Source organism: Saccopteryx bilineata, chromosome 4 (genome assembly GCF_036850765.1).
Source record: "Saccopteryx bilineata isolate mSacBil1 chromosome 4, mSacBil1_pri_phased_curated, whole genome shotgun sequence".
Classification (NCBI taxonomy): domain Eukaryota; kingdom Metazoa; phylum Chordata; class Mammalia; order Chiroptera; family Emballonuridae; genus Saccopteryx; species Saccopteryx bilineata.
The window spans coordinates 64,111,106-64,128,159 of record NC_089493.1 but is presented as its reverse complement, the minus strand read 5'-3'; the positions used below and the strand labels follow the sequence as shown (position 1 = coordinate 64,128,159).

At 39.3% G+C, this 17,054-nt stretch overlaps 1 protein-coding gene across 3 annotated transcripts in view; it reads right to left on the bottom strand.

The window, feature by feature from the left end:
* Nucleotides 1-4,334: 4,334 nt before the first annotated feature.
* Nucleotides 4,335-17,054, bottom strand: part of RFX7 (regulatory factor X7) — a 134,108-nt gene continuing 121,388 nt past the window's right edge. For all 3 annotated transcript variants that reach the window (XM_066276173.1, XM_066276175.1, XM_066276174.1), the window contains 3 exons: nt 16,446-16,653; nt 12,101-12,396; nt 4,335-10,582 (listed from right to left, as the gene is read on the bottom strand). In XM_066276173.1, coding sequence (XP_066132270.1) covers nt 7,298-10,582; nt 12,101-12,396; nt 16,446-16,653 — 3,789 coding nt within the window. In that variant the 3' untranslated portion in view covers nt 4,335-7,297. The remainder of the gene's footprint in view (nt 10,583-12,100; nt 12,397-16,445; nt 16,654-17,054) is intronic.

Genomic DNA, 17,054 nt, shown 5'->3' with positions numbered 1-17,054 from the left:
AAAGTGAAAATCATTTTTAATTTAATTTTTTTTAAAATTTTTTTATTTTTCTGAAGCTGAAAATGGGGAGAGACAGTCAGACTCCCGTATGCGCCTGACCGGGATCCACCTGGCACGCCCACCAGGGGGCGACGCTCTGTCCCTCCGGGGCGTCGCTTTGCTGCGACCAGAGCCACTCTAGCGCCTGGGGCAGAGGCCAAGGAGCCATCCCCAGCGCCCGTGCCATCTTTGCTCCAATGGAGCCTTGGCTGCAGGAGGGGAAGAGAGAGACAGAGAGGAAGGAGAGGGGGAGGGGTGGAGAAGCAGATGGGCGCTTCTCCTGTGTGCCCTGGCCGGGAATCGAACCCGGGACCTCTGCACGCCAGGTTGATGCTCTACCACTGAGCCAACCGGCCAGGGAAAATCATTTTTATTTAAAGTAGAGATGGTGATAAAGTGTTCTCATTAAAATGTTTTAAACATTAAAAAAAAATTGAATTTGTGTTGCATAATTATGACTTAAACCAGAAATTAATTTCTCTCATGTAACACATATCCAGGGCACCATGGCCAGATAGCTTGGTTAGAGCATTGTCCCAATATGCAAAGGTTACAGGTGTGATACCCAGTCAGGGCACATACAGAAACAGATCAATATTTCTGTCTCCCTTCCTCTCTCTCTAAAAAAGAAAAAAACCCCAGATAACCCAGCCTGACCTGTGGTTGTGCAGTGGATCAAGTGTCCACCTGAATTGCTGAGGCCACAGGTTCAAAACCTTGGGCTTTCCTGGTCAAGGTACATAGAGGAGTTGATGCTTCCTGCCCCCCCCCTTCTCTCTTGCTCTCTCCTCTCTCTAAAGATAAATAAATAAAAAATCTAAAATAAACCCAAACAAACAACAAAACAGTTAAAAGAAAAAAACTACAATCCCAGAAGCGAGCAGTTGGGACTATATAGTATGGCAGGGTAGCAGCACAGTCATCAGGGCCTCAGACTCATTCTCTAGCTACTCCATCACCCTCAGCATGTGCTTCACCCCCTCCAAGGTCGCCTATTAGAGTTCTAGTCATCACATGGGCATTCCAGCCAGCAGGGAAAAAGGACAAGACACTTCAAAAACAGTCCTGCACAAACCTTTTGATTACTTTCTTTGGTTGTGTACCAGGTAAGTGGCTCCACTTAACTACAAAGGAAGCTGGTAAATGTAGTCTTTCTTGCAGAAGGCTAGAATGCTCCTCGTGCCAACAGCAGTCTGCTCCAGTGACCTCATTTCACCTTGCTGTCCTGTTCACTGTGCATCTTCCTCATTATCTTGCAAAAGTTCAAAATGGCAGGGCCTGATATATCTTAGGCACTTTATCATTTAACAAACAGCCTAGTTTCAATTTCCTGATGAAAATCATAAAAGATATGATTAAGTATACATCTTAGAAATGTGCTTGAAAAGCTGTAAAACAAAATTTTGTATTTAACTCTTACTTCTCCCTTGACTTCCAATACAAGAACTTGAATAATTTAGAGGAAAATTATGAATTATAGGTAAAACCCAAAAGCAACAAAAATGAAAAGCATGAGACATAAGTCTTGGGGCATGGCTGGCTAGTTCAGTGGTTAGAGCATTGTCTAGGCATGCTGAGGTACAGGTTCAATCCCCAGTCAGGGCATATATAAGCAGCAACCAATGAGTGTACAACCATATGGAACTTAGTGGAACGAGTGGATGCTTCTCTCTCAAATCAATAGTAAAATTAAAAGAAAGCTATAAGGATTGGAGGTTAAAGAGAAATAAAATCCCCATAACAATCAAACAATCTTAAGTTTTAAATCAGAAAGGAAATTTCAAAGAAGCCACCAGATCAAACTACAGTAGATAGTCTGAACAAGTATCCTAAGTATAGCGTGCTGGTCAAAAAGTAGGCCTTGGGGCCAAGTTAATCCCAGCTCTTCCTGTTACTAGCTTTTACCCCTACCAGTTAAGTCTCTGAGCTAAAAATTTCTCTTGAAAATATTCTTTCAGAATTGTTATAAGGAAATGAGAATATATGGAAAAAAAAGCATTTAATAGTTCCTAGTACAATGAAATAGTCTGTGTGTAGTAACACCATTCACACAGTATACTTTATTTATACAATTATTTCCCCTCCTCTCCAAAATCGAGTACTTAGAAATAAAACCTATTTTGAAAACTGTATTTTTGGTTTTTCCCTTTTTCCCCTTATAAGGAGATTATAGTTACAGGCTGGACATATACATTTTAAAAAATTTCAAATTATATCCTATTGATATATAAGCCCATGCACAAACTTGTAATTCTAATTAAAACACAAAGCTCTTTTATAGTAATGCACATTAAAATCAACCTCTGCTTTATAGAGTTAACAAAGGCAAAATTTTGGTCTTCTATTATGGTGACAGGTGCCGAGGCAATCTGCATTTACAGTAACCTGATTTTTCAACTTGGAGAGGGCAGTAAACCAATTCAGTTTATACAAATAAACACTCTACTTCTAAATGTAGGCCTTACTAAAAATCTTCTTTCGCCCTGTTCTTGGCTCCTCAGTGTGAATTTTCACCCTTTTACTACATAGCATATAATATACACTATATACACTGATAACTGGCACTTCTTAAAGAATATGTAATTAGTTCTTCACAAGACTGAGTGCCTCTCAAAGGTAGGCACAAGATTTTAAGTCCCTACTATGCCCCCTTGGTTATGAAACTCATTTTAGATGGATGAGTTCTATCCATGCTCCAGGAAATGGGCATCCCACCAGCTATAAAGAATAAAAAATCTGAGTTGTGGGTAATTGGCTTTAGGGTGGGCCATTGACATTGTTTTGTGCAGTGAGACTAAATGGGGGTTGAAGGGTGGGATAGGAGTGCCTAATGGGAAACTGTTTTTTGTTTTCTCTCTGATAAAAGGTTGAGAGCTGCCCTTACCACCTTGTTAGGGATACACAAAGATATAATATTTGGAGTTGTGGCAGCCATTTTGTGACCATGAGGCAGCAGACACTGAAAAACAAAGTTGAAGATGGTGGAACAGAAACAAATATCTGGTTCTTGATAACATGGAGCCATTAAATCAGTGGTAGTCAACCTGGTCCCTACCACCCACTAGTGGGCGTTCCAGCTTTCATGGTGGTTGGCAGCAGAGCAACCAAAGTATAAATAAAAAGATAGATTTAACTATAGTAAGTTGTTTTATAAAGATTTATTCTGCCAAACTTAGCAAAAATCCAACATAAAGTACTTGGGAAGTAATTATTATTATATGCTTAAACTTGCTGTAACTCTGCTTTATAAATTTTATAAAGTAAAGTTACTTCCCTATTTTATAAATCACTATTACTGTGGAACTGGTGGGCAGTTAGAAAATTTTACTATGAACAGAGATACAAAAGTGGGTGGTACGTATAAAAAGGTTGACTACCCCTGTATTAAATGAACCCTGCTGTCTCTAAAGTTCTTAAACTAAACATAGTGTTCGTATAGTGTCAAGTTTTCTCTAACTTGCTACCAGAAGCACCTCAGATACTCTATAATTTTCACCCCCAGATTTTCTTACTGGTTCATTATATTCACCAGTGTTTGTTTTGATCATCTGCTCTTATTTAAATTTTTTCTTTTGTCATTGGTAATCCTAAAATACTTATTTTAAATTAACATCTAGTAGTTCATTACTTTTATTTTGAGTGATTGCTGTCATTCTTAGAATTTTTATTTTCTTCAAGTACTTTAGAATTTGGTTTGAAGCTCATCTTGTGTGGGAGTCTTCCTGATTTTCACCTCCGCCCTTCTGAATCTCTCCACTCTTTCCCCTTTTACAAATAACTGCTTCCACCACATGCCCACACTCAGGGCTCCAGTCCTGTGGTGACCGTCGGGCTATTACAGACCTACATAAGTCTGTACTCAGACAAGCAGGCCGTTTGGCTCAGGCCCTGGCTACAGTATATTATAGTCCATACAATGCAAGTTATGTTGCTTCATCTCAGTTTCCTTTCAAGAGTGAGGAGGCTCCATCTCAGACCCTCACTAGTCTATAGGAGTTAAGAGTTGTGCTTAAAATATCTCCATTTTTTTCTATTATTTTTCTTTTCAAAGCTCCAAGAATATACATATCAAGATACTCCATAGGCTAACACTTTAAAGCAAACACTTTATGAATGAGATATTTTGGTAAACATAAACCTCTATGTCACGAGCCATTTATTAGCAATAAATCCTAAGTGAACAGCAGAGTTCTGATGGCTGTTCCCATTATCTGTGTATCCTTCTGGATTAATAGCAGAGAGCAGATTAGCAGCCATCTTGTGTCTCGTACTGATGTTTAGCCATTTCCCCGAATTTCATGAGCTCAAAGGTAGAATGACAACAGGTCTGTTTATAAAATGGCATGTTGCCTATATAAAATAGATCCCATCAATCACCTTAAGATCCAGACAGGTTAATATAAAATGTTTTTAATTGATTTTGAAAACATTTAAAAAACAATTTTTGAGCACTTTCAATAAAAAAAGAGAACTGAAATGCTACTGCAATATCCAACTACTGTAGTTTTAGCAGGTACAACAGACAACAAAACATTGGGGAAATCTGACTTTTTGCACTAAATGAAAACATGAAACAGGGCTTGTCTTTGTCCTTTATGGTGTAGTTAAGCACATTATAGTACAAGACTACTATATGAACCTCAGATGCACTGCACAAAACACTTTCCTTCTTTTCAGTTCAAAAGTCAGTGCTTATTGCAATTATATGCAAAATTATTTACTTCATGAAGTCTTATCATGATAAACAGTATGCAAAATGTTTTAAACATCAAAACAATGAAAATAATCTGAGAAAAGTACATATTCAACAATAACTAAGCAGAAATACTAAACATAAAAAAGTAAGTAACTTGTGAATAACTATGCTTGCCTGGTTAACACTGAACCAGTTTCAATACAGCCAAGGGGGAAAAAAAAGTGGTTACAGGAATACCTAGTACTGTACAAGATAAGTCAATAACACTCATGCACATTTTGTGATCATGTATTAACATGGTGAAGCAAACTAAATTTAATTCTTCCTGCTGTAATATTCTCATGTAAGAGAATAAGAAATAGAAATATCTCATTGAGATCAATGCACATTGCTACATAAGACAATTTTATCTGTCACTTTGATGACATTTTGTCTTTTCATAATGAAACACATTTAAAAAGTTTAATCTGTGGACTGTATTGGTTGCATTTATCCTAAGAGATGTGCCTACCACAGGTTCAACAAATTTAGTGCAATATATGAACCCCAGAAAGTTTGCTGGACGAATTCAACCAAATTTAAAGTGTTTGCTGCAATACTGTACAGGGGGTTAAAAATCCTCCAGTTTTTATATTTTTATCAAAAAGATTTCCATTAGTTTTTATATTAGTAGGAAGCTAATAATGTAAACATGGGATTAGAATGGCCTCAAAATCTCCTTTTCAGAGTATCTCATATAGAAAGGCTCCCATCATTTGTTAAGAGAAATCACACAGTTTCCTTTGGGTATTGCATACTTTGGTGTGCAGTAGTGCTGTGTCTCAATGTACAGTGAAGAAATAACTAGCATCAAGGAAAAATTTCTAACAGATCATTAAATCAAGATAACAGCAAACACACACAAATGCCAATAACTAGGACATATCAATATATAAACCTCTGAGCCAACCCTAGCACCATTTATTTATCAAAATATATTAATACCCTACCTTGCAAATTTAGTGAAGATCGAAACCTTATTAAATTCTTCACAATTTGTTAAATATTCACTGATTGTAGTCTTCTGATTGACTTACTAATTGAGGTAAAGGAAAACTTAGCTAGGTTCAAGGTAGCATAGCAATGGTTTAATGTTGTTAGCTTTAAAAACTTAATGGCATTTTGAAAATCTATCTTAAGGTAATTGTGAAAACAGTTAAACGGAGCTGTCAACTAGTGAGCAGATTTGTGTCAACATGAAAGTCATAAATAACTATTCATAAAACAAAATGGGAGCCACTGAGAGAAACATTTTAAAACAAATCCTGAGTGCTTACTTTGCAATTGTGGTTATCACAAGAAATAAAATAAGCATGTAATAAAATGCTCCTCTTCTTCAAGTACTATTAATATCCCCCTTTGTTTTATCAGAGATATAAAGATTTGTGGCTTCAGACCTCAGGCGGTGAAATGTTTTTTGTTCAGTTTCTTAATGTTCTCTCCTCCCTCCTGCTTGCTTTTCAAAGCTGTCCCATGATCAAATTGTATTATTATACTCAGGAGTAGTGACAGAGTCAGTTACTAAATTGAGTACTTAAGAATAAAGAATATTATAATTAAAAAAAAATTCAAAATAAATCTTAAACAATATTTTAATATGTGCATGCAGCTGTTGTGATGAAAGTAAGAAAATGCTTTTACTGTCCTTCTAAACTCCCCTATCTCAATTATCAAATAATAAAACATAAAATATTTTCTTAACATGCTTGCATTTATTCTATCAAATTACAATGTTTGGAGCTATGTATTGTATACTTGTGTGTGTGTGTTTGCATGACTGTGAATTTTGGCTCCATATTCAAATCATCTTAAAATAAGATAATGCAAGGTCACAAATATAAATGGCTACTAATGTCTTTTTTTAAAAATTATAGTGCAGTTTTTGCTTTCTTTAAATTAATATTTAATTTTTTGTGTTTTTTTTTCCCCCTATTTAAGCCCTTCACTGCAGGTGCAAATGGTACTGAAGTCCCAGAAAGTCCTATAGAGATTTTTCATTCTACAGTAGCTCTATGCTTCAAGCCTAAATACATACAATAACCTGAATATTATCCCTGTTTCAAGGAAGAACTTGTCTACAATTCACCTTATCTATGATTCATATCTAAAAGATAATGTCAATAACAAAAAAAAGCCGATGCCTAAAATCAATGGTTTCCTCTAAATTCTGTGTATATCAACCAATGAATTAAAATTAACTTATACAAAATAAAAGATCTAGACTGCTCTTGTAATAGCTGGTTAGTCAATTGTTTACTAGCAAACAATGTGATTAAAATGGGAACATTATAAAACTTAAAACCTAATACTTGTTCTTCTACAGCCTACTGTCTTTTCAGAATCTTTTTAAGAACTGAGGCGAGTCTAACCATTTCTTATTGAAGAAGAAACCACTTCTGCAGCAAACTCTTTTAAAATATCACAATTAATAGTAAGTGTTTCTGCTGCGGGAGGCACTTCCATTAAGACAAATACAATACATATGTCTTTAGATACAGTGTGCTACATATTATAAAACACAATTTAACCCAGCATTTCAACAGCAGGGTGGTCCTTGCTTTCTATCCATTCAAAACCTGATGAAGTCATAGAGCTCATGGATTCACTGCAGATTTGTTGAAATAATGGGTCATTCTTTAATTCTTCCAGTGTAGCTTCATCATCTTGTCCCTGTTGACGACCTGGATCAAACAGTAGATTTGGGTCTAAAGTGTTCAAATCATTGATGCTGCCTGAGAGGTCAGAAGACAACCTGATGTCGCTAGAAAAATCAGGTGCAGTATTAGTGAGATCAGATGCTACCTGACCTACCACCAGCTGCTGGTTGGTTTGCAAGCCGTCTCCACTCAACAGGTCTTTAACAGTGCTACTGAAATCTAATTGCTGCTCTCCAATTTCTGATTGTGCTTGATTATCTCCAGGAGAAAAACTGATCTGATCGGTGCTATTACTTTTGGTGAGGTAAGATGGTGTTTGGAATTCATAAACAGAAGTGCTGGAGTCGATCATATTCTGAGGATTGGCACTAGGAAAAACAGTGGAAGTTTCCAAAATCTGAGTGAGATTCATCCGAGCTGTGTAATTGGAGGGCAGGTTGTTCATGCCCAAACCTCTAACTGCATCATCATTGTCAGAATCCAGTTTACTCAACAAAACATTGGTTATTTTTTTACTGTTTGTTTGCTTCTGAAGAGCATTCGGGAAGGTTGTCTGCATCATGACTGTCAATGGAACCGACTGACTTCTTTGAGCGATGTTGTTGGCACATGCGTCTGTGTGAACATTAGAGAAAACATGAACTTCTGGGGTGACTGGACTTCCAAAGGGGGTCACGTTAGATCGGGGGATATTAGATACTGGATAGAGGGTGCTCCCACTAAGATTTCGTTGGCGATGAACAGCAGGGCTCACACTCCGGCACCTGAAGTTGCTGCTGGCAGATGAATTAGTTCCTTTATTATCAAGAGGGGCAGGGACCGCAAAACCCTCCTGTTTGTTGGTGTTATTTACAGTGGCACCTTGATGTTGCACAGGAGAGACAGGAGTCAAACGACCAAAATGAGTGTCATGATGTCTGGATTGGGACTGATAAGACTGTCCAGGCACAGCAAAAGCATGAGGTTTCCTGAAACGGTCTTCCACCAGTTCCTGATAGCTTGGGAGAATGCCATGGCCCGACACTGAGGAATTCCCAACCCCGCCATACCCATTATTCATCCATTCAAGCTTGGTTTTGTCAGGGTGTGTGGCCATGGGTCTTTGCATCGGTTTCACAGGACTACTTGAGACAATGCTGGCGTCATGGTATGCCATACTGGAGCTTATAGGGGTAAATGCAAATGGATTCCTGCACTCAACAGGGCTGGGAGGGACACTGCTGCTGCAGTTAGAATGTGGAGTACCAATGGGCGTATGCCGGCTACTTCCTAGAGCACTATCCACAGGTGTGGTCTGGGCTAGCCTGGAGCAGGGGCTCTCCCGTGACAGACTCTGAGACCCAGCAATCATTTCAGAGGTTGGGGTTGGGGTTGGGGTTGGGGTTGGAGTTGGAGTAGGAGTGGGTGTGGGTGTGGGCGTGTGGATCGGAGTGCCATTGCTATGGATTGGATGATAGAAGTGGGTGCTGGAGGCATGAGATGACATTGGAGCTCCTGGAGTTACTGACTGATTCTGGAGAGTCATCCCCAGACAGTTACCATAAGAATGAGAATTGTTCATTGACATTTGCTGCTCCATAAGAACCAGCTCTTCCACAATACTATCTTGTGTAAGTTCATCATCAAAAGGAAAGTAGCTTTCACTTGTTTGGGAAACAGAAGGCTCAAAATCTTTCAGTTCGGACTGCAGAGGTAACTGATCTGAAGACTGTGCTTGTATTTGATTCAAAGAAGATTCCTGTAACTGGCTATGTAGCTGCTGGGTGTATGTGTCCTGTGGCATTCCTTCTAATTCCCAAACAGATTTCTCTAAGTCATTGATATCAGAGTGCTCAGGAATTGTCATAACACTGACATCTTGCTGCTGTTCACAGGCGGCAGATACAAACTCAGAATCCTTAGTGATCTGTTGCCATTCATTTGGATTAAAGCTGCCATCTGTTTTTGAATCACTGTCCAAGAGAAAGACACTCCCTTCAAGTTTTACTTTTATATCTGGAGATGATGATGGTGTTTGTGGTTCCAAAGCCGAATCACTGGTAATAAGAGTAGAAGAAGTCAAGGGTTGATTTGCCATTACGTGGGAGCTGACATTTACGGATACTTTGCTAGGAATCGGAGCACCTGCTGTTGAACTTTCTGTTTTCCCTGAATGTGGTACCTTTTGGTCCCTCTTAACACTGCCTGGTTTCTGACCTTCTACGACAACTGCAGAAAGCTGTTCCACAATTGGTTTCTTTACAGGAGGCATCTGGGACTCTTGCAATGCAGAAGGCAGTCGCTTTCTGGGACCTTTAGTGCATAATTTAGGGTCTTTATTTACTGAGTCACCATTAGATGGTGAGCTGGTGCTGGTGAATGTTAAGTTCTGAGTGGCAACTGGGAGCGTGACAGCGCTTTGATTACTGCCTGTTGAAGTGCCTGACAGAGTTTCACTAGAGCGACTTTTACATTTGGTCCTCTGGTCACAGACCTTAGTTGCTTTTACTTCAGTGACACCTTCATTGGAAGGTTTTTGCACTACTCCATCTGTGTTGCTTTTCTGTCCCAACAGGACACTAGGTGTTGTTTTAGGAGCTTTAGTACCATCAGCATTCTCTTGGCACTGTACAGGATGCTCGTCTGATGCTATTTCCGGTTCCATTTTGACTTCCACACCAGATGTTCCCCCAGCACCACTGGTCTTGGATCCAGGAGACTGAAGTGAAACCACAGAACCATTCTTGATCTGTGGAAAGGTCCTTGAATCTTCTGTTGCTCCTGTAGCACTGTTTAATGAGGCAGAATGTTTAAGAGGGGCACTACTGTTGCTGGGGGTGAGGGATATTGCTGTCATTTTCACCACATTTAAAGAACTCACATGTGAAGTGGGTACAACAGCGGTTTTGATGGGGCTGCTAGTAAAAAGGACTGTAGTTGGAGAGCGAATAGTGAGTGCACTGGTGTTGGCTGGTTTCGGTAAGATCTGAGGGTAGCGGTTCCGGGCAGAACGATCCCCACCAGGACTGGCTGGGACGTTCTGAGGAGTCTTTGGTGCCTGTTTCACAGACTGCATGTGCTGAGTGACCACTTGCACGTTGAGAGGGAGAACTTTGCCATCAGAAGAACTCATCGGACTTGGTGATGTTACCAACTGCCTGGTCCTCTGGACCTATGAAAAAGTGAAAAACAAACAAACACACAAACAAAAACTGGTTTAATAAGTCGAGAATATTATCAGTAAATCACATACCAAGCTATGGAGTATTAAGGCATTTTCATAAAGTTATGCTGAAAAGAAAAAATACAGCTATGTTAGATGAGAGTTCTTCTAAATCAGTTCTATACAATCAGCCATATGAATATTATAATAAATGCAACATACTACAATAGTTATAAAATATAGTATGTAAGAACATTAGAAAAATGAGTACATGTTAAAATAATTTTTATAAGGAGATTGTAGGAAGAGGAGATAAAATCCTGAAGAAATATGCAACTATAAAAGTCTGCCAAGATGATGACTCACTCACAGGGAGACTATCTCATAAATGGTCCTCCTTGGACGCTAGTAACTAAACCACTGTGGGGAGGCCTCAGATAAAACTACTGTCTCTTCAAGTTTGCTCTACAGCGGACAGTGCAAGAATACGGTTACCAGGTAGTCCATGTATTTTTTTTTTCTTTAATTCATTGAGAGGAGGGGAGGCAGAGACAGACTCCCACATGCACCCCAACCGGGATCCACCCGGCAGGTCTGCTAAAGGGTGATGTTCTGCTCATCTGGGGCCCTTGCTCCATTGCTCCTACTGAGCTTTTCTTAGTGCCTGAGGCAGAGACCATGGAGTCATCCTGAGCCCCTGGGGTCAACTTGCTCCAATAGAGCCATAGCTGCAGGAGGCGTAAAGAAAAAGAAGAGAGAGAGAGAAGTGAGAGGGGGATGGGTGGAGAAGCAGATGGGCGCTTCTCCTGTGTGCCCTGGCCGGGAATCGAATCAGGGACATCCGCATTCCAGGCAGATGTTCTACCACTGAGCCAACTGCCCATGGCAGTAGTCCATATTTAAATGACATGATAACGATGATGATAAAAACAGGAAAATTAACAAGATGAAATTTCTCCTTAATTCATCTATATAACATACGATACCACCTTGTTTTAGCATGATGCACTCTCATTTTCAAAGCCCCTTTATCATAACCTCAGCTGTGTCAGACAGGAACAGAGAAGGCCACCACCTCTATTTGTGGGTAAAGAAAAAAGACTCAGAGTAGCTAAGGGACTTGCCCAAAGTCTCATGTCCAGCAAGGTTAAAGCAGCATCAACACACATTACAATTTTGCTCCATCTGAATATTAAAAAGAAAAAAAACTTTAAACCTAAAAGAATGTTTGCAATGGCATCACCATGGTTTAGCTAGAGATTAAACAACTCTGAAAATGACTCATCTCTTAGAGAAAGCTCTGACTGGCTATACGCATATTTTATCTATCTTGGATCTTTGTATTCTCACTTAATGTAATCAAAAAGTATGTTCTTAATAAATGGAACTAAAGCTAAATCTATCTGTGGTCACAAAATCAGTTTATAACAGAATCTACTCCTCTGCCTCCGTCTCATGTGCCACTTTTAATGAAATGATCCATTTCCTACCATCCCAATAAGGCCAGACACTATTTAATGAAATTACCGGAATGGGACTAGGAACAGCTGCCACAACGATACCAATCGGTTGAGGAGAGAGGATTGCAGGGTTCCCATTAGAAAGATTAGTCACTCCATTGGCTGTAGTGCCTTCTGGTTTTTTTGCTGTGGATTCTCCTGGCAAAGGGGATTGCAGTTTCTGTTCTTGCTGTTTCTTCTGGATTTTCCGTTGCAATTGCTGTTTAGCATCAATAGGCGATGGCAAAGTTTTCACTTGAGGCTGAAAGGAATTACTTTCAGCTGTAGGTATAAAAGCAGAAGGCTGGGTAATTCCTTTAATTCCTGAAAATAAACAGAAAGGAGAGCTGAAGTAAACACTCCTTCATGAAATGCAGTCAGAGTTCAATTTCTTTGAGCATGCAGCCATCTATTGGACTAAGCAACCAAACCCAGCAAACTTTAATTCACAATTTCTTTATAAAGCGTTAGTACTAGACTTCCAATTTATAAATGTTTGTCAATATGGTTTTAGTGGGACACCTTAAAATATGGTTCGACTCAGGTGACAAGTTTCATTTGAACCCACAATAACAGATGATGATTTTGAAGAGCAGTAGCTACGTCACAGATATGCAGATGCTAAGATAAATAAATGTCAAGAGAACATGTTTGATATTTTATCAGTAGGTGTAAGAAATTTCCCTTCTTCCTTCTCTAATAGAAATTCATGAATCTTCTTGATTTTAATAGCACACAAGGGGCATTCAATAAATACTTGCTGAAACCATATATATCTTAGAAAAAAATTGTATGTGGAAGTCTTTCATTCTACCAGAAATTCATGAAAATAAGCACTGCTAATTTAATTGTTACTGTGTAATTATTCCAGTACGACCTACAAGAAATTAAGCAGGTTCTTACTAAGACTGAGATTAAGATATTTTGAAAAAGTGTCACCGAGAAAACCTTTTACAGCAGTAGTTAAGATCAACACTAGAAAAAGGAATAATAAAATAAGAGATAAGGCCCTCGCCGGCTAGCTCAGTGGCAGAGCTTCAGCCCGGTGTGTGGAAGTCCTGGATTCAATTCCCAGCCAGGGCACAGAGGAAACGCGCCTATCTACTTCTCCACTCTTCCCCCTCTTCTTTCTCTCTGTCTTTCTCTTCCCCTCCCACTGCTAAGGAGCAAAGTTGGCCCAGGGCGCAGAGGATGGCTCCATGGCCTCTGTCTCAGGGGCTAGAATGGCTCCAGGTGCAATGGAGCAACGCCCCAGATGGGCAGAGCATCACACCCTAGTGGGCATGCTGGGTGGATCCCGGTCGGGCACATGTGGGAGTTGGTCTCTGTGCCTCCCTGCTTCTCACTTCAGAAAAAAAAAGATAAATTTTAAGAAAAATTGATCATGTAACACTATGATACTTTCTTTGAAAGCTCATTTCACATTTAGGGTGTGATAGTAGGGACATAAGAAAGAGAGCTGTGGTTGGTAAAAGAGCAGTGAGAGGAAATGAGAGGACGACTCCATCCTGCTGGTACACCCTGCCATTCCTTTCCCCAGCCCCGGTTCTGCTGTTCATTGTTCTGTTAAAACTTGGGGAGGGGAGACAGCAAGGAGAGAAAGAAGTGACTGTAAACTCTCTTATTCCTCAATGATCACTGATCTTTTGACTAACCCCTGCCCCCTTTATCTTTTCAAATCCAGCTCAAATCGCACGGCATCCTCTTGGCCCCCAGTCTCAGCGCTGGCTTCCCGACACCTGCACCCCTGAGAGCCTCTGCCAGAGGCTCAAAGCTGTCTCACCCACCCCTCCGGCCAGAGTTTCTGGACAGAAATGAATTCCAAACAGCTGACTTACAAAAGAACATTTGTAACACAACCTGTCCTGTATAATATGGAAGCTATATTTACAAAAAACCAAATTCGTCCTTCAAAGAATGAAGATTAATCACTTCCAAAGGTATTTAAAAAGGGGCAATGGCTGAGAACAAAATTTAAGAGTGATTCTAAACGTATTTTGAGTAATGATGCAAATTTTCATCAATTTCCCAAGATGACTACTTTCACATAGGAAGAACACATGTTTACATTAGTAATTTTTAATATTTTTGTTAAAAAACCCCCACACTTTTATTTACATTTTATGCTTTAAAACTTCATTCAACAGTTCTCTCAGACTTTGTGAACAATGTTGGGAAACAAGACAAATGTTTCTTTTCCCCATGCTACCTTCCCTAAGTCCTCAATGTGTTAAAGTACCCTTCTAGGTATGAGCAGGGGTAGAAGAAAAAGAACCCAGAAAGCTGAAGGGCCCCTATCTTTTAAAACCTCATTTTGCCAGATAATAAGAAGACACTATGGTGTAACAGAGTTAACCTGGGCTACTATGCAGACAAATCAGATCTCAAATCCTGGCTCCACTCTTATCTGCCCACGGACAGATTACTTAACCTCTCCAAGTCTGTTTCCTCACCTGTATGATGGGAATAAATGTCACAGACTCACAGGACTGCTGGGGGGATAAATGACAAATGAGGTGACATAGACAAGCTGTCTAGCTATATAAGGCTGTCTAAGCACTTTCTGGCTCTTGTGTAAGTATATGCAAACAAACAGACTTGGGTCATATGGTTTACATCTAGAGAGGAAAAATTATGACAAGGCTCTAGGTAAGGAATTATTTTGCTGAAGTGGGTCCTCAACTGACCGTAAAATAAAAGAATAAAACAATTACAAACACACACACACCACAAAACTTAAGAGCTTCTGATAAGTATAAACTGAAAGAAAAAAGATTAATTATTAGAATGATTAAGACAAGAAAGGGAAGGTATTTCAGAGATTATAATTCTGACTGAGATAAATTTTGTAAATTTAAAAATAGTTAAATAATCAGAAGAATAATTTCTGGAAAACAAGTTTCATGTCAACATACTTTTTTTTCATAAAAATTGTCATTTCCGGCCCTGGACAGTTGGCTCTGGTAGAGCAACGGCCTGGCGTGCGGAAGTCCTGGGTTCGATTCCCAGCCAGGACACACAGGAGAAGCACCCATTTGCTTCTCCACCCCTCTCCCTCTCCTTCCTCTCTGTCTCTCTTCCCCTCCCGCAGCCAAGGCTCCATTGGAGCAAAGTTGGCCTGGGCGCTGGGGATGGCTCCATGGCCTCTGCCTCAGGCGCTAGAGTGGCTCTGGTTGCAACAGAGCGACACCCCGGATGGGCAGAGCATTGCCCCCTGGTGGACGTGCTGGGTGGATCCCGGTCGGGGGGATGCAGGAGTCTGTCTGACTGCCTCCCCGTTTCCAGCTTCAGAAAAATACACACACACACACACAAAATTGTCATTTCCTAGAGTAATAACACAAATTACTCAATCTTTTTTGGTTTACAAGGTATGACCAAAATGAGACATTTAAAACATTTCATCAGATACTTTATATAACCATTAATTTAGGAAGATGTAATTTATACCAACAATACTGTCAATTCCTAAAACTGTCAATTCTAAAATTCCTATTTAAATGAAAATACGCACTTGCATATTTAAAAAAAAAATCACTCGTGTTATTTTATAGTAACGTTTCATATAGTTTATGCATTTTTTTGGATTTTTGAGTTTATTTGGGCCAAAATGACCACATATGCAGGGGAGCAAAATACTCCAGGGGAAGAACAGTTTCACAGCTTCTCTTGTATCGTATATATCTGAAATTAAGGAGGGAACTACATGGAGGTGGGAGAAAGCAAGGCAGCAGCATCAACAAGATTTTGTGCTCTCTTGAGTAATAGCCCTTCCAGGGGTATTACTTCGGGTATTTCAAAGGTGTGTTAACCTAGATAACCTAGGTCTGGCTTAAAACCTTTTACTAAAGAAGTTACAGGCCTGGGGCATGACTATCCACCATGACCTGCCCAGTTAGGAATTTATAATAAGACATACAGTTTATTTTATGTGAGACTAGGGCACCTCTCATATTGTCCAGAGATCATTTTATTTATAAGCATTAGTTTCTGGGATAGGAGTCTTTCAAGTAATTTTGAAATTTAATTACTAATTTAGATACATATATATATATACTTAAAAATACATATACCCATATTCTTTAAATTTTAAAACAGCAATGGAAAAGTTAGCACCAAGTAGGAAATCTTAAAAGTTTTATATCTCAGCAGAGTAATATACAGCTTTAAGCTTTAAAACAAAAGGGCTGTTATTATTACTATTTTTGTTGGCTCAACAAACCTGTGTAAATTTAGTGTTAAGTGAAGTAAGAGTGAACTCATACAAATACTAAAAAGACAAAGAGGTTCTTTGGCTACCGACTTCTTTTGCTACCGATTCTGAAGACAGTCATACCCCTGTCAGGTTTAGCTTGTGAACAGTAATTCTGTACCTGATGGTGCAGCTGCCATCACAGTTAGAGCTGCCATGGACTTGGTGCCTATGTAATGACTTTTGACAAGGAAGCGGGCTAATTCCAAGACTGTGTCGAATGGCTGGCTTAACACTTTCTGGGCCCACTCACACACAAGACGGCAAGCAGAAGAAATAACTTCTTCGTCAATATTCTGAAGCTGCCCAGAAGGTTCAGCTCCTTCCAACTAAACAAAAGAAAAAGGGAAAGTTAACTTTTAAAAGAAAGTTCAGAGAAATTAAACGGAAGCACATTTCAAGATATGAATCCTTAATTAGGAGATATGCTCTAAATCTGTCAGGTCCAAGTATCATGAAGTGATCTGTTGGCAGACGTGTAAAAGCCCTGCAAATGAAAGGCCTATGCCTGCACCCACCAGTACAGCTTAACATTTAAATGGTTGTTAAACATATATGAAGACTAAGAGATATTTTGAATCTTTCTAAAAGCCTTTTCTGACATCAATAAAACTATACTACTAGTCATAGTTTCTCTTCTGTAAACATTACACACACACACACACACACACACCACTACTCTATAACTTAATTTTTCCTCCTAATATATATATTATCAATATATATTATG